This window comes from Hyperolius riggenbachi, chromosome 3 (genome assembly GCF_040937935.1).
Source record: "Hyperolius riggenbachi isolate aHypRig1 chromosome 3, aHypRig1.pri, whole genome shotgun sequence".
Taxonomy (NCBI): Eukaryota; Metazoa; Chordata; class Amphibia; order Anura; family Hyperoliidae; genus Hyperolius; species Hyperolius riggenbachi.
This window is the reverse complement of record NC_090648.1, coordinates 304,939,264-304,957,541: the sequence shown is the minus strand read 5'-3', so window position 1 is coordinate 304,957,541 and position 18,278 is coordinate 304,939,264. Positions and strand designations below refer to the sequence as shown.

General features: G+C 40.6%; 1 protein-coding gene across 11 annotated transcripts in view; it reads left to right on the top strand.

The window, feature by feature from the left end:
• Positions 1 to 18,278, top strand: part of NAV3 (neuron navigator 3) — an 805,693-nt gene that overhangs the window by 740,753 nt on the left and 46,662 nt on the right. For all 11 annotated transcript variants that reach the window (XM_068276636.1, XM_068276638.1, XM_068276633.1 and 8 more), the window contains 6 exons: positions 1,631 to 1,802; positions 2,376 to 2,473; positions 3,603 to 3,698; positions 11,385 to 11,553; positions 12,921 to 13,156; positions 16,112 to 16,263. In XM_068276636.1, the coding sequence (XP_068132737.1) occupies positions 1,631 to 1,802; positions 2,376 to 2,473; positions 3,603 to 3,698; positions 11,385 to 11,553; positions 12,921 to 13,156; positions 16,112 to 16,263 (923 nt within the window). The remainder of the gene's footprint in view (positions 1 to 1,630; positions 1,803 to 2,375; positions 2,474 to 3,602; positions 3,699 to 11,384; positions 11,554 to 12,920; positions 13,157 to 16,111; positions 16,264 to 18,278) is intronic.

Below are 18,278 nucleotides of genomic sequence, written 5' to 3'. Positions count from 1 at the left end.
CCTCAATATAGGTTTAACCAGCTATAACTGCCCCAGTATAGGTAGCCAGCCAGCTATAGGTGCCCCAGTACAGGTTAACCAGCTATAACTGCCACAGTATAGGTAGCTAGGCATAGTTGTCCCCAGTATACTTGAGCCAGGCATAGGTATCCACAGTATAGTGTAGCCAGCCATAGGTTCCCCACCCAGTATAGGTTAGCCAGCCTTGGGTTCCTCAGTATAGGTTAGCCATCTATAGGTTAGCCAGGTGCCCCCTTCGCTCTCCTTCCCTTCCCTCTCTGTGTAGAGCGGGAGCAGAGTGGTAATTAGAAGAGAGTGACTCACAAGCATCCAACGTTCCAGCGATAACGTCCATTCAACAGTGGCGACACATCCTGTGCTGTCTCCATAGCTACAGCGGGACTCTGTGCGTGTGATCCAGTGGCTAATAATAGTGAATCACATGATGAGCCACAAGTAAGCAGGTTTTACTGAGATAACAGTGAGCTCTGTAAGTGCTGCCGTACATTTTTTTTTAAATGTGCTCAGATTACAAGAGGTGGAGCACAGACTGTAGGTTCTGCATTCTATAGCTATGGAAGTATGTGGTGTAGGAAGTGGATAGAGGGAAAAATCACAAGTCTGGTACTTGGTGTTTTAATGACATCAGCTAATTAAGGAGTTTCTATACAGATAAATATATGTTCTATCCCTCTGAGTACCTATACAGGATTAGGAATGCATATGTGCCTGAAGCCAGCAGCATTTTGGCGTTGCTCTGCTATCGCAACACTGCTAGTGAGACCACCCCCATAAGGATCCACTGGCTTTGCCAATCATCGGTGATTGGCACGCGCTGCAAAAGCACTTTAAAGAGACTCTGAAGTGAGTAAACCAGCATGTGTTTACTGTAAAGCACCTTACATAGTGGTAAACCGTCGGTATCTCGCGGCAAAACAAGAGTTTTTTTTTAACCCCCAAATCCCCTCTGCAAAATACACGACTTTCTTGGTCGTGGATTTTGCTGCTCATGGAGGCAGAGCTATGAGCTGCAGCTCTGCCTCCATGTGCGTCAATCGCGGAGATCTCCGCCTCTCTCCGCCCCTCTCTGTGAAGGCAGATTGAGAGGGCGGGGAGAGGTGGCAATCAGCAGGGATTGACGTGCTGAGAGACAGAGCTACAGCCATTAGCTCTGCCTCTTCAGGAAGCGCTCCCCCGAGTTTACAGAGGGGATTTGGGGGGTATAAACCTCTCATTTTGCCGCAGGGTAGCGGCGGTTAACCACTATGTAAGGTGCTTTGCAGTAAACACATGCTGGTTCACTCACTTCAGTCTCTCTTTAAGTGAGTTCTAGCCCTTAGGCTGAATTACCATATGCCTGGATGCTCGGCTTATCCTATGTACAATGTGACCTTGTTATCTACATGTTTATTTTAGGACATCATATAAGAAAGGATCCAAAGGTTCCAAGTTACAGGAAACCATCAAATAATACTTTTAATAAATGTTTCCTTTATGTATAAGATGCATTTGATATACCGACTGTTGTGAATAAAATGTAGTAGAATGTGCACTGTAATTTAAGCTATTATTTTCTGTTTTTGACCTTAGACTATTACTGCTTTAACAATACTTTGCATGTGAATTTCAGAATGAAATTGAAATACTCAAAGCTGAGAATGACAGGCTAAAATCTGGAACCAGCACGCCGGTAAAAACAAACCGACCTTCCTCTGAATCATCAAGTTGCACATCATCCTCTTCACGTCACTCACTGGGCCTTTCTTTAAACAATCTGAATATAACAGAAACCATAGCAACAGGTATTCAAGACTGCAGTTTCATTTCTTTCAGTGATTATTTGGTTTACATGCCAGAGGAATGTTAGAATCCTTCAGATGAATATGATGCTGTATTACACATCTTATCCACAGCAAGGGGGGGGGGGGGGCAACTGCAGTGAGAGGGAAATGGAGGCTGCCATATTTATTTCCTTCTAAGCAATGCCAGGTTCCTGGAAGCACTGCTTATATATTTGGCTGTAGTAATGTCTGAATAACACCAGAAAAACCTTAAACCCTTGCACCCTTATACTTACAATGTCCTCATGAAGATCCAGTGAGGACATCACATTGGAGCTTCCAGCTGACACCTTCTGAAGGTACTGATCATATGCACAAGGATATCTAAAATTCATTTTTTCACTTAGCCAGCACAATTTATAATTCATATTATTTCTTAATTTTCAGAATATAAAAAGGTTGTCCTGTCTTTATATGCTTTGATTTTTTTAAATCTAGTTTCTTTAGTAAACATTGAGGAAAAAGCAAATGTGATTTATTGTAGTAGACTGGAAATTCAAAAAGGCTTACTGTCACAATTTTTTATCTCTGCAGATATTTTACTGGACGATGCTAAAGATGGAGGTAACCACAAAGATGGTTGCAGCGTTAAAATTGTTGTCTCTGTTAATAAGGGATATGGAAGAGCCAAGGTATGGCTTCACTGTAAATTTTCAGATCTATCAAGTGCAGTTCAAGGCACATGCAAAATACATATACTAGCAATCTTTTAATATAAGGTGGAAAAATCCACTCATCATACTTCTGTTCAAGTAGACCTTCACTGAATATAACCTCATGAATGACATTGCTTATTTTTTAAAAATAATCATTTCAACATTATTAGTTAACGTTTGTCCATTGTAAAATGTTACCACACATTGATTTACATTCTTAAATATATCAGTGATGCTGGCATCTTTACTGCTGACAAGGTGAATTTCCACAAAATGTCTTTTTTTTCTCCTTTCCTCTGTGTAGTGAGAAGAAATGTCAGTTTATGTCTTAGAGTGCTCTGGGCAGAAGGCTGCATTACATCATAGTCTAGGGCAGGGTTACATATCAATCTATAGCTATGTATAGATACTGTATAAGAAGCTTATCTGATGTTGAAAGCAGAATCATTAACAGAAAACTGAGTATCTTTAATAACTTTTTATGTTCCCCCATGAGTCATGGCAGGTCCTTTTTCATAAGTATGTGGCTTGTCTCTTCCCATATTCTTCTAGATCTGATTTAATATTGAATTGAAAAAATATAACTAGCAAACAATTGTATCAGTGTTTAATAGCAAACGCCTGCCTTCATGCTACAAGCACCTTCCCTGCTTCTTTCTAATTATCACTATTTATATATAGCCTCACCTCTCCACACTCCAAACACACCAGTAGGGTAATCACTAGGACATCCATCATCGGATTGAGTCAGGTATCATATACAAATCCTGAACTCAAAAGGTTTACCATTTGCATATATAGTGAATGTGAATGTTTGTGTCAAAGGTAGCATAATATAGTGTTAGCTGTGTTGTATACAATAACTATTCAGTTGCACTGTGAATATTAATTTGATGTACTTAGTAACACTTAAAATTTAAATTGGCTAAATTTGATTATACTTTAAGCACAAATTAGCCATATTTAGGACCCCTGTTGTTATTTAACTGATATAATATTTAATCTATATGTATTCTGCTAAGTTTTAAAAGATTGGCTGTCAGATTTGGCACATAACCTGTATTATTTAAAGTTTATATGTTTCTGGCATGTTTGTTTCTTGTAGGATGCAAAATGTCACCATTATTTAATAGGATCTATTGGAATTAGTGGAAAGACCAAATGGGATGTCTTAGATGCTGTAATTAGACGACTCTTTAAGGTAAAAATATGGATGATGGTTTAAAAAAAGTAATCATTAATTCCTTAACACAAATTACGAATACTGAAAAGAAATAACTGGCTGTTTTCCACATCTATTGAAATTTATCAGTGGATGGCTATCTTTAAGTTGCAGGATAGAAAGGTTGGGTGATTAGCATTAGGATAGTTTTTTGTTAGGATAGTTAATTGTTATTGGCAGTGGAAGTATCGGGTGAAATTGAAGTTACTAATAGACAGGAAGATTAGTAAACATTTTTAAACGAGTTAGGATTATGTTTAAATTTTAAGTGTTAAGCGTTTGAAGGTAAGGGATTAACGTTAAGTGAATTGTTAAGTAAAGATTGTGACTATAGGAGGGTAGCACCAAGGAGGTGGTTTTGGTAAGTGTTAAACTATGTGTACTTATAAGATTTTCCTCAGCCAAAATGATTGCTGTGGAGGACAGCTCAGAGTAGTTGTAGTCTGTTGTACCAAATCACTAACAACTCAGCTACTCACCATGCACCATGTTTATTTTTTACACTAAAACAGGGAAAGGTTCAGGTTATGCTTAGTGTAGATGGTGAGATTATATTAGGTGGGTGGATTGGATTAAATGTGTGTCTCACTGTATTTTTAGTACTTCACTTGGGGCTAATACTGTAGACTGTCATAAGCTTTGCTCCCCCTTCTGTTTTTTTTTAATTGAGGCAGGGAACACACTTGACTGTTTTCGTGTGCTTTTTCTGCACAGAAAAAAATGAGAACTCATGTTAATCAATGGGCTAGTTCACACTTAATATGTTGTTTGCGTGCAGAAAAAAACCTGACATTCTGCATGAAGATTCTGCACATTGTGTCAGTTTTCTCTATCAATTACATCAGCTGCTGTGAAAAAACATGCACGTTTTCCTGCATAGAAACACACTTGGTGTGCAGAAAAAATATGCAGAAAAATGTGCACAGAAAACTGAAAGACAAGTGTGTTCCCTGCCTGAAGAGTTAATGGAGGTGAGGATAGTGGACTACAATGTGGCTGTCTAGATAAAGGAAATGGTTGAGGGGCTGAGTAAGGGTAGGCTGCTTCTCGGGGCCTTGTAGTCACACTCCTCTAGCTATTCAACCACGGGTGTAAAATAGAGCCAGTGTTGGGAAACACCTCATAACTCTCTGCCCCACTCTATTTCCATAGTCATTTCTTGCGTTAGTAACCACATGGTCCTGTCACAGAAGCTCCAGATGCAGCGTCCTCTAGAGGACTTTTTGCAACTCTCCAGAATCTCCAGCTGTCCCATATCCAAGTCCATGCAGGTAAACAACGCCAATCACAGGTTCCTCTTCTCTTTCCCTACCATGCTTGCCAGTCAAGCAATGGGTGGTAGAAGCAGTATAAGTGGGGTGGACATGCTTAAAGGGAACCTTAACTGACAGGGATATGGATGTTTCCTTTTAAACAATACCAGTTGCTTGGCAGTCCTGCTGATCTCTTTGGCTACAGTAGTGGCTGAATCACACACCTGAAACAAGCATGCAGCTAATCCAGTCTGACTTTAGTCAAAGCACCTGGTTTGGTGTATATGCAGAGCTTCTGTTTGGGTTCAAGGTGCGTTTGCAGTTTCTGGGGGGGCTCAGCGTACCTATGATTGTAGGCCATTCGGAAGCGGCCTGGTGATGCGCTGATCCACCTTTTGCGCAATTTTCAATTTTTGATTTTACTTGGTAGCGCGCCCAGGCTATGCATATGCATAGGTTAGGATTTAGTTAGTGTTAGGTCCCCTTCCATATGAGGATGACTTCTCCGCAGTGGGAGGGACGAGTACTTAACAAGTTGCATGCAAGCTGTTAAAGGAAACCAACAACCTCCAGTGGTAGACAGGTTATGTGTATGCTCAGTGTGTATTTTATCCCACAAGTGAGGCTTGCACTCTCTTGCAGGTAGGCACTTATCTGTTTTTAAGTATGTTCATTTCTTTGCCAAAGCACCTGGTCTGCATGCTTGTTGAGGGGCTGTGGATAAAAGTATTAGGGGCACAGGATCAGCAGGAGAGTCAGGCAACTGGTATTATTTTAAAAGGAAAAATCCATATCCTTCTCAGTTCCCTTTAAAGAGAGACTGAGGTAAATAAAAATTACTATTTTTACCTTGTAGTTCGCTTCAGTATGAAGAGAGGTAAACTGTGGCATCCCCACTGCAAAATGAGTGCTTTAGACCCCCCAAATCCCTGGGGGAAAATCCGGGGAGTGCTTCCTGAAAGAGGCAGAGCTTTCTGCTGCAGCTCTGCCTCTACTAAAGTCAATCGCTGCAGATCTCCGCCTCTCACCACCCCTCTCAGTCTTCCTTCACAGAGAGGGTGTCGGGGGAGAGGTGGAGATCCGCAGGGCGATTGACGTCAGTAGAGGCAGAGCTGCAGCTCAAATTTCTGCTTCCCTAGGCAGCAAAATCCATGACTTCCAAAGTCGTTGATGTTTACCCCCGGGATTTGGGAGGTATAAACCCCTCGTTTTGCTGCGTGGATGCGGCGGTTTACCTCTACTGAGACTTCTGAAGCAAAGTACCAGGTAAAAATAGCAATTTTTTATTCGCTTCAGAGTCTCTTTAAGCTGAACAGTCTTCCTACACCTTAAAGAGGTCACCATCTGTGGGCAAAAGAGGGAGGACACACTAAACCGAGTATCGTACGGGTAATAATCGTTAAACACTTTTGTCCGCTAGGACCTAACCCAAAAGTACTAAAAGTGACGCAGGTTTGTCGCCCCCAATCACCCCGTCAGAAATACACAAACCTGGGTGTGCAGGTAGTACATAGTATAAAAATAGTAAAAAATGCAAAAGCAGATGGTGTCAGATGGTGTGAGATAGGTAATTTGTGCGTATTGCTCGTTTGGGCTTAGATACCCCCACACTTGAATCCGACCCACTGGCAAACTTGCATCGATATGTTCAGTGAATGAGAGGTCTTTTCTGATCCCCCCTATAATTGGTTCACACTGACAATTATGTGAATGCCAAAATAGGGTGTAGCTATTCCCACCCAACAGATATATATATATATATATATATATATATATATATATATATATATATATATATATATATCACGTAAATGGTATCAAGTATACTGTCTATGAGATCAGGCTTGGCATTTGGAGAGTCACATAAGTATCAGTGGTCTACTAGTGCCTAATCTACATAGTAGTAAAAAAGCCTTCATAGAGGGTATATAGGTTGCTGTGGATACATACACAGTGTATATAGATATATACACTGCTAGTGTAAACATCGACTTGTGCTAGTTTCACTCAATCATTTGCGCTTCATCAGGACATAAATACACATAATATATGAAAAATAAAAAGCCCCCCCCCCAACAGAGCTTAGCAGGATCCCCTGCTCTTTCCGCCAGAGCGAGTGTGATCCAAGTTCAGGGACAGGATAAGAAAGATCCACTGCTCCTACCGCCAGAGCGAGTGCGATCTGGGTTCAGGGACAGAATCACAGATCAGAAGGATCCACAGCCGCTACCGCTAGGGGCTAGTGCGATCCAAGCAAGACAGGCAGATGAGATAGCCGGTGGCAACCGTTGCTCCAGCTATACTCCAAGAAAGCAGATCAGAAGGATCCACAGCCGCTACTGCTAGAGGCTGGTGCGATCCAAGTAAGACAGATGAAACAGAAGGGGCTACCAGTAGCAACCGCTGCACTGGTTAGCACCCACAGACAGGACAATTTCCTATCGACCACCGTTGGCGACAGGACAATCACAGCAGAGAGGCAACATAGACAAAACAGATAAGCAGGCTAACTGCACTAGAGGAGCTGCCTAGTGCAGTCCCCAGAATTACTCTAAGATACCTATAACAATTCAACAGGGAAGGCTGACACTCCAGGAGTGTATTTAACAAACCGTTATGACCAGCAAAGCCTTCTGGTCAGCAGAAGGCTTTTATACTGCCAGCCCTCAAACGAGACAGCTAAGCAATTTGCATGTATGAAAATCCCTCAGCAAAGCAACTCTGAAAGTTGCAAGATGAAGCCAGGTCTCTTTTCCAGAGACACGCATCTCTCAGACATAAGGAATGGTCAAACAGCTGTCTGCCTGTGCAGCCAGCTGAGCGGATCATTACAAGAATGGCTTAAAATTCTGGTCTTGATATACATATTGATATTATATATTATGATATTATCCTTCAATTTTGTAACTACTGTATATAGTACTTATTGAATATGAGATGCTAAATAACGTGTAACATGATCCAAACTTTCGTAAGCCCTTTTACAATAGCTTGATTTGTTATAATGTACATTTTAATAGACTTAAAACAAGCTGGACATTTGTGACAGACAATGTCTTTTATAGGGATTGTCAATGAGATGCAAATAATTGTGAGTTGATGCAGGGTTATGCAAATGTTGTATGCAAATGTATGCAGCTTGAAAATAGACCAATCAAATTTTACCTCAGCAGAATTTTATTGATTCATGTTCAAGCTGCTTAAATTTGCATGCAAAATGTGCATGATGCTGCATCAACTCAAAATGATTTGCATCTCATTGACCATCCCAAGTCTTTGACAGTTTGGACATAAATTATAGCCGCTTAGCACAGTTCAGCACAGCTCTTTTAACCCTCTGGGCGATACAATTATATCGCCCAGGAGGTGGCGCAGCACTATTTTTTAAAATTTTTTATTTTTTAAATCATGTAGCAATCCCAGGGCAGCGGCATCCCCCCACCCACTCCGATCGCATTCGGCGGTCAGAGTAAGCAGGAAATCCCGTTCAGAACGGGATTTCCTGCTGGGCTTCCCCGGTCGCCATGGCGACGGGGCGGGATGACGTCACCGACGTCATGGACGCCGTGACGTCGGAGGGAGTCCCGATCCACCCCTCAGCGCTGCCTGGCACTGATTGGCCAGGCTGCGCAAGGGGTCGGGGAGAGGGGGGGCTGCACGGCGAGCGGCGGCGGATCGGCGGCGATCGGAAGTTACACGCAGCTAGCAAAGTGCTAGCTGCGTGTAACAAAAAATAATTATGCAAATCGGCCCACCAGGGCCTGAGAAATCCTTCTGCGCGATATACCCCGAGCTCAGCTCAGGATTATCGCTCAGGAGGTTAAACCACACTGTGCCCAAATGAAAATTAATACTTGCATGTTCACTGTTACTGTAATAATATCAAACTGTGCAAATGAAATAATTGCTGCCTACATGAACTGCAGTGGAAGAAATTCTGTTATTCTTCTGTTGCTCCTATTACATTTAATTTTAATAGTATGTTGTCTTGTGGAAGGAATGCTAAATGTAATAGCAAACTCTAGAGATTGGTGAAAATGGGGATGTGTGTGACCTGTCATTTCTGCTTCATGTCAGTAGGCACAATGTTCATACACTTTCTCAGTATGAATGTGACAGAGTTGAAGTTTTTCTCCACTAATTGCAACACCTCAGGGGAAGTAGGAGGGGGCTTAACAGTTAGACGGTGAGAGGAACATTGCAGAGAAATTAACTTGGATGGAAAGTGTTGCAGAGTGTCAATGTTTTCAAAAGCTCAGTGTATTGAAAGTTAGTCAGAGTGGACCAAGAGCTTTTGCATCTGGGAACCACCATGTTCTATTAAAAAAGGATGTGTGTAACCTAGTGTGTAGTTTCATGGTAATATACTTCAACACAACAGCAGTACAGTGGCATTTAATGATGCAATGTTGGATGTATGAAACATTTAGACCGTATAATACAGTCTTCCTCTGCTGCTCCTCTCTGTCAAGCACTTTATTGGCTGCCAATTACAGAGGGAACCCAATTAAACTTTTAACTTTAACCCAGTGGTTCTCAAACTTTTTTGGGTGAGGGCGCCTTTGATGGCTGTGAAATTTTTTTAAGGCACCCCTTCGGCAAAAACACCTACTGAAATTCCATGATGACCCTTCCCAGGTGGCGCCCCCCCCCCACCAAGTAGTCAATGACTGCCCCCCCTTCCCGCAGCTACCCCCCTCCAACTTCAACCATGGCTGCCAGGACTAAAGGTTAATTGGGGGGGTAATGCAGCTGCTTTGTATATCAATGTGCAGCTGCACTACCTGATGACATTGCACAAAGTATGGGGATGCATGCTGAGGTACCCCTGGGAGGTGCCTGAGGCACACCAGGGTGCCCCCGCACCCAGTTTGAGAACCCCTGCTCTAACCTAAAAAGCTCTCCCCAATCTCTCTCCCGTACATCTCCTCACTAGTTTCCAGATACCAACCCAACCACAATCCCAGATCTGCACAGGAGCTTCTTTTGTCCTCCTCTAGAATTACCTCCTCGCATTCGCGTATAAAAGACTTCTCATGTGCCTCACCCCTCCTCTGGAATGCCCTTCCACAGCACATCCCTCATTCTCCAACCTACCTATGAAATCTTTAAACACTCTCTCAAGACTCACTTTTTCCAACAAGCATATGCTCTAACTTAGGTCATTCTCTTTCAACCTTTCAAGTTTTATGCTTTACTAAATAACCTAAACAGGCACTGTGTCTGTATGTATACCGCATACCTCCCTACCTCTTGTGTTTCCCCCTCCCCCCCATTCATTTAGATTATAAGCTTGCAAGGTCAGGGATCTCTCACCCTTATATGTCTTGGATTTTGTTGTTCATTTCATCTGACATTGTATTCATCATGCTGCATCTGTCATTGTAACCACCAGTTCAGTTTTTTGCACTAGTGTCCATATTTGATGTATATCATTGTCTGTATCATTATGTACCCCTTGTTTGTTTTCCTAATTTGTACAGTGCCACTGAATATGTTGGCGCTTTATAAATCAATAATAATAATAACTTGAGCTGACAATATGGATTCCCCTCTTGTGTGTTGTCATTACTGTTTCCATTGTCGTCCTTAAAGAGGCATTACAGTCAAATTTATGTGTGAGATAAAAGCTTGTTCTGTAAGGCTGTCTCCATCAGCAGCAAGTATGAATATCTTAGGCAAATAAAAAGGAAGCTGCTTGTGTAATTACCTAAGATATTTGTACTTGCTCCTGAACAGGCTTTTAACTCACACGCTGAGAGGAGGAGAGGAGAGAAATAGCTGTTACAGCTGAACAGACCCTCTTAGTGACGGCTAGTATCTGTAAGAGGTGCTATAAATTATCCTATTGTGACGATCTTTGTAACTAGATACACTACCTAATATGTGTTGCTCTCACTATTACAAACATGCTACTAGGGTTATCTCAGTAGCCTTTTCTCCTAAGAGATCATTTTCCATCTTCTCTTTAAAAATAATGTATCATTACTTTAAGCAAGTTTTAAATCAGGATGATACAATTTATTGGCTAACCTAAAAAGTGTTTGGCTAAAAAGCTTTCTTCAGACTCTGTCGCTGTATGCTGACAAGATGTTAGGTGTTTTCAGTACGTTGCATTCAAAAAGGCAGGGAAAACATAATATTAAAATAATTGTGAATATTTTCTAGCTTGCTGTTTATTTAAAATTTATTTATTGACAAAGTGTGAACATTTCTCGTAGAAGAAAACTCAGAAGAAAAAGTAATTTGGATAGGGGCCAATATTTTTCAAAGGCTTTTACATGAATTGTATATGAACACTTTTTGATTTTATTTACATTATACATAGCTTTACGTTTTATGGATATATATGTACATTTGTTTGTTTTTGATTAATTGATCATACCTATTTTTAACGTTTATTTGTACTTAGGAATACATCTTCCGTGTTGATCCAGCTGGTAGTCTGGGCCTAACTACAGATGCTATAGCCAGCTACATCGTAGGTGATGTCATTAGAACAAATAATGCAGAAGTGCCTGAGATGTTACCATGTGGATACCTAGTGGGAGACAAAAATATCATCACTGTGAATCTTAAAGGTATATGTTCCATGTTGCTTTGTATTTGTAATCTTGGTGTCTATTAGAAGTCAAGCTACTCACACCAAAGCTGTTAAATTGAATGCATGAAACCAGATGAAAATAAAGCCAAAATGCAGTTTAATCAGCTATACGGTTCCACTATATAGGCAAGCGCTGGCTAGAGTGATAGCTAGAGCCAGGTGGGATAGTGTTAGGGGATATGGTGCGGGGGATAGAGGCAATAGCCATGGAGAGCAGGTTAAAGGACAACTGAAGTGAGAGGTATATAAAGGCTGCCATAATTATTTCCTTTTAAACAACACCAGTTGCCTGGCAGCCCTGCTGGTCTATTTGGCTGCAGTAGTGTCTGAATAACACCATTAACAAGCATGCAGCTAATCTTGTCAGATCTGACAATAATGACAGGAACACCTGATCTGCTGCATGTTCAGCAGCAGATCAGCAGCTCAGAACAAGCATGTTCAGCGTCTACGGCTAAAAGTATTAGAGGCAGAAGATCAGCAGAGTAGCCAGGCAACTGGTATTGTTTAAAAGGAAATAAATATGGCAGCCTCCACATCCCTCTCACTTCAGTTGCCCTTTAATGTTAGGCATTTAGAAAGGATTCGGCTTTGGGGAAGGGGGAGGGGGTAAGTGTTAGACATATAGATAGGGTTGTACTTTGGGAGGAGGGGTCAGTGTATAGGAAAATATATATGGGTTGCTTGGGGGGTGAGGGGTGAGGCATCAGGCAAGCTAATAGTGGATTATTGGAAATACAACATTACCTACGTTTTAACTATTGGCAATCGCCTCTACTAAATGTACTCTTTGACCACAGTCTTATTTCTTGGAGCAGTAGAAAAGGACGAAAGATACAGCCTGTTGAAAAGGGCACCTGCTATGCAAACTGTGGCTACAAATAGCAGGCATGATGCTGCTATTTTACTGAGTACCCTTTTCAACGAGATGCCAGTGTGGCATGATAGGGTAAGTATGGGGGGGTTCAGGTTAGGCACCACCCACGGAGGAGGGTTAAGGTTAGTTGACAACCAGGGGAGTTGGGTAAGCTTCCTGCCAGAGGGTTAAGGTTAGGCACCAATCAGGTAGGGTTAAGGTTAGGCACCACCAAAGGAGGTTTTGTGTGAGAGGTGAGGTCAATGTAAAAGTAGAATTTACCAATATTATAATACCGGCTATTTCCTGCTTATTGTAGTTCAACAAGAATTGATTTATAAATCAAATATTATGAAACAATGTTTGTTTAGGTTGATGATTTCCTCAAGCTAACATAATAATGTTATAGATTTTAAGAATAGGAGTTTTGCATCACAACTTTAACTTCAAGCCCTGGCTCACACAAACCCGTGATATTTCTTTTCTAGGTGTGGAAGAAAACAGCTTGGACAGTTTTGTGTTTGATATGCTCATTCCTAAACCAATTACTCAGCGGTACTTTAATTTATTGATGGAACATCACAGGATTATATTATCTGGGCCCAGCGGAACGGGCAAGACATATCTAGCTAACAAACTTGCTGAATATGTTGTAAATAAAAGCGGCAGGAAGAAAATTGAAGAAGGAATTGCGACCTTTAATGTCGATCACAAATCAAGTAAAGTGAGTAAGCAAAATACATTTCTTTCAAAAGGGCAGAATAAGGAAATTAGGCAAGATTTCAGCATTTGCTAGAAAAGTCAAAGTAGTGCTCTGCAGCATGACTTTTTGTAAACATACAAAAACAACAAATGGATCCAAAGCCATGGCAGTGTGAATTAAAACTTAATCATTCAGTTTAACTAACTATATAATTGGTGTGTCAAAAACTGCAGTTACATAATTTCTACAGCCAGGCATTGTTCCTGGACCTCCGTGCAACCAAGTACTCTTTCAGTGGTCCAGGACCACCTTTCTTGCAGGCATTATGAAGGTTAGCACACTATGGGGTAAATTCATTAAACCGTTAACCTTAATATATTCATTCAACAATTTAGGTTACTGGGATTTATGCAAATTAGCTAACAAGTTATGTAATTCGCATAGATTGCGTTATGCATGCAAAACCTACATTACTTGTGTAACAGGCATTGTATATGTTGCATATGTAACACGAGTTATGCAAATTATGTAACGTGTTAAGTAATTTGTGTGAACTCCAGTAGCTGTAACTTGCACTCTCTGCATATTACGGTTAATGAAGTTAAGTACATTTTACATTTTTTTTCATGACAGTTTTGTACTTGAGTCCGGGGACCCACTAGAAGTGCTATGGCAGTGGAACACTATAAGGGTGATTTCACTGCAGCACTTGCACTCTACGATTGCAGTCGGCAATTGGGCTGTGGAATTTTTGGAGTGATGACAAAATTTTACCATGATTCCTAAGGCGATGGGATTGGCCCTACATCCCTTTGAAGTGGTCTGAAACTCTGACATAACATTCAATAAAAAAAAAAAAAAATTAACTTTTTTTTATTCATACAGTTATCATATTTGCTTTTGTGCACAAGTAATATTGTATGTCTACAAATTACAAGTTTCAAGTTACGTGTAGTTAAGTGTAGTTTTTCTTGCCCTGAAAGCTGTCATTGCATTTTATTACAACTGTTTTTAATATATATTAAAATCTTCTAATGAGTGTGTGCCTGAAGCAGAGGCAGCTTCTCAGAAAGTGTTTTTACTTGTTACAGACAAATGTATCAACATTGGAATGTAAACAAAGATACTGTTACTCCTGTTTAGATGTGGATTTAAGCTGAATAACAGGACAAAGTGCTTCGTTTAACCATTTCAGTGATGTTCTGCTAAAAAAACATTTCTGGGATAGTAGCTTTAAAGCTGTGAGGAATCTTTTAGAGTACAGTAAAAATGCTGACTTTCAGACCACTTTAAAGTGGATCCGAGATGACCTTTTACTCATTGCATAATTGTGTTCCTTTCCTATTGTTTATAGGGCATTCCTCATCCTCAAGCCAAATACTTTTTTATTTTTGTTTTAATACTCTAATTCCCTACAAACTAAACAAGCCACACCCACAGGTTTTCAGCGAGCCAAGGCACTTTCAGACAGTAGCAAGGGCTCATGGGAGCTCAGTCTGGGCAGGATGAGGGGGAGGTATTACTAGCCAGAGATTTCAGAGGCAGAAGGGAGTAGGAGGAGGGATTAGTTTTTTTTTGCTCAGGATGCAGATAAGCCTGCCTCTGTGTAATGTTTACAAACAACATGGCCGCTGTCATTGTATCACAGGAAGAAATAATCATATTCTATTAAAGCTGTGTGCAGCTAGATTTGCTGTGTAAACTATCTAAACTTCAGATAAGATATATAGACAAGTTACTTGTTATAGTTAGTTTTTCATCTCTAATCCACTTTAATGCAATCACTCTGAGAATCATTGTACAATTTTGGAAATTGGCAGTGCTTTGCGATCTGTTACAAAGTTCCACCAGTGGGTCTGAAGCCTTAAAGGACCACTCCAGAAAAAAAAGGTTTTTGGACTAGTCCATCTCCTCAAGGGGGATTATCAGTGTTTTTTTTGTTTTCATTTCCTTAATGGTAGTTTAACTGACAAAATAGTAAGATACCAGCCAGCCTCCCAACTCACTTGTGCACTATTTTGGCAGTTGGACTGAGCAATTGACATTCAGGAATTCAGGAAATACTTTGGAAAATAAAGAAAACCTTAAGATTCCCCCTTGAGGAGATGGACTGGTCCAAAACCTGTCGGTTCTGTCAGATTTTAACTGCTTACTTTTTTGGCTGTAATGGTCCTTTAAAAAGAAACTCCAACCTAGAATTGAACTTTATCCCAATCAGTAGCTGATACCCTCTTTTACATGAGAAATATAATGATTTTCACAAACAGACCATCAGGGGGCGCTGTATGACTGATTTTGTGCTGAAACCCCTCCCACAAGAAGCTCTGAGGACCGCGGTACTCTGGGCAAACTGCCACAATGTAACAATGTTCACAGACAGGAATTAGCTGTTTACAGCTGTCTCTAACAGCCAAAACAGCTAGGAGCAGCTACATAACCTGCCCACAGTAAAAATGTCACCATGTAATAAATGTCAGAATGTAAATCGGGGAGAGTAAAGATTTTACAATGAGCAAACACTGACTAAATCATTTATACATAATTATGGTAAAAATGAAGCACTTTTTTTACTACATTATTTTCACTGGAGTTCCTCTTTAAGGTAAATGGAAAGCTTTTCTAACTGACACTGACATCATCTGCTGGAAGTTGGGGAAAGAACTTGGTGTTATGCATGTGGAACTTACAGCTGATATTCTTTCCCAATTGTTTTTATAACTAGAACTGTGTTTTTGTAGTATTTGTATTCAATTCCGCTATATTGTACAACACTGCTAAGCATAGAATTTTTATACATTTTTTTTGTGTTGTTGAATTTATAAACACACTGTTTACTAACAATGTACCAGATCATTAGAGATATCTACCTGTGAAAACATATTTGTTATGTAGCATAACCTGACACTTGCAGTGTCCTCCCTCTGTGTGTTTTTGAGAGGATATTATTTGTCTTCAACACATTTCCTTTGTTTTCAGGAGCTAAGACAATATCTAGCCCATTTTGCAGACCAGTGCACTGGAGATAATGATACAGATCTCCCTTTAGTAATAATCCTAGATAATCTTCACCATGTGGGAGCTCTGAGCGACATCTTCAATGGATTTCTAAACTGTAAATACAGTAAATGGTACGCATTTTTATGTCTATTTGCATTTGTTTTACTTGCGTGGTTTTATTATAGCTAATTTAGCATTTTATAGTTCTTGGTAAATTCATGTTTAGAAATAGCAGATTACTAAAGATGCTTTCAAATATTTGTTCTATTTAGCTTTTGTTGCACAGTGTTAAAAGGAAGAAAAGTAATGTATTTAAAGTGGAACTAAACTCAGAACCACAGCATAATATCCTTTCTGGAAACCCCCCAAAAAACTACAATACGATGATGAATCCTTTCCAGGGAAACTGAAAGGGTAAAGCCTCAGTTTTTGTTTATGAGGAGACAGTATCTACAGTGAGCTAGGAAGAGCTCCTGCAGTCTATTCACAGCTACTGATAAAACAGCTTAATCTCACTAAACAAACACAGATTACAGTGCAGTGAATTCCTTAAGCAACTATATATGGAATAAAGACTTAATTGTGTGTTGTGTTGAGGTCCATTTTAAAATATGTGAATATGACAGTTATGACAATCATTCATAGATTTTTAATGCACTTACTTCACCAAAAATATGTGCCAGTTTTCATGCTGAAATGACATTCTCCTTCTGAAGGAAACCTTCCCATGCTCCCTTTCACGCATTTAGGGATGTGGCAATAGCCACAGCAGCTTATTCAGAGCCCAAAGGTAGGGGTGGGGTCCGTGGGGGACCCTGTTTGCCTTGTCCGATACTTTTTTCATATCATCTTTTATTTTATTAGTGGTAATTGTATGTTGTTGGTGATTAGAGTAGGTGATCTGGGCCCATTCCCTGCAGCTGCTCTGTTCTGTTTGCTGACTGATTTGCAATGGAGGATTGTGTTTAGGGCCCAAGGCTCCATGAAATGTTTTCTCTGGGGTTACAGTAATTGTAATCATGCATCTATATGAATTTATCTGGTGAAATGTCACGTTGTTGCTTTTAACCGTTCAGAGTTGTAAGGTATATGTGACCACCACCACTGTATAATTGATGGTCATACAGTATGCTGGCATCATCCCATGCAGCAGTGTGCAGAGCAGATCCGTGGCACTGGGACTAAGCATCTAGTGGCTTAATTCATTCCATGTTTGCTGTCACTAGGCACGAGGCTACTGACAGTCCAGCAAGTGATATGTCAGCATTGTACAAAGTAACCGCAAATTTTCCATACTAATATTCCATCCTAACAGAGAACCACTACTACCTGTTATGCTACTACCTATTATGAACATGAGCTTGACTTTATATGTAAATGAAATCTAGTTAGGCTAAAATCATGCAATGTTCTTTACTAATGGCTTATACCATATAGAAATCTATTAAAGGCCTTTGAGCATGACATTTTTGAAATATCATTTAACCTCCCTGGCGGTGATCCTGAGTTTAGCTCGGGCTAGCTGCCGGAGGCTTAATGGAAGTGAATGGAGGCAGCCAGGATCTTTTACATACCTCCCGGGCGATCCAGACATCGGTAGCCCTTCTATTTCCTGTCCTCGGAGGCTCTGAGTCATTCTGGTGAGATCACTGTCATTGATCTCACCAAAGTGTTGCAGCGCCACCCAGTGGATGGAGGTAAAATTGCAGCGCTGGAGCCCAGGGAGGTGAGCGAGTGCAGGGGCTGCTGCTGGCTTCCTGGCAGCATGAGTGTTTCCTGATTTTAGGCTCTGAAATGTTCAGAAAAGACCCTAAAATCCAGAAATAATCATACCGCCAGGGAGGTTAACCACTTCCCGACCACCCATAGGTGTCGGAAAGTGCCCCCCCCCCACGCGGCAACCGTGGCTGCATACCGATCCACTGCCCTTTAACTACTTCACCACTGAGGGGTTTTACCCCTTGAACACCAGAGCAATTTTCACCTTTCAGCGCTCCGTCCATTCATTCGTCTACAACTTTATTATTACTTATCGCAATAAAATGAACTATATCTTGTTTTTTCCGCCACCAATTAGGCTTTCTTTAGGTGGAACATTATGCCAAGAATTATTTTATTCTAAATGTGTTTTAATGGGAAAATAGGA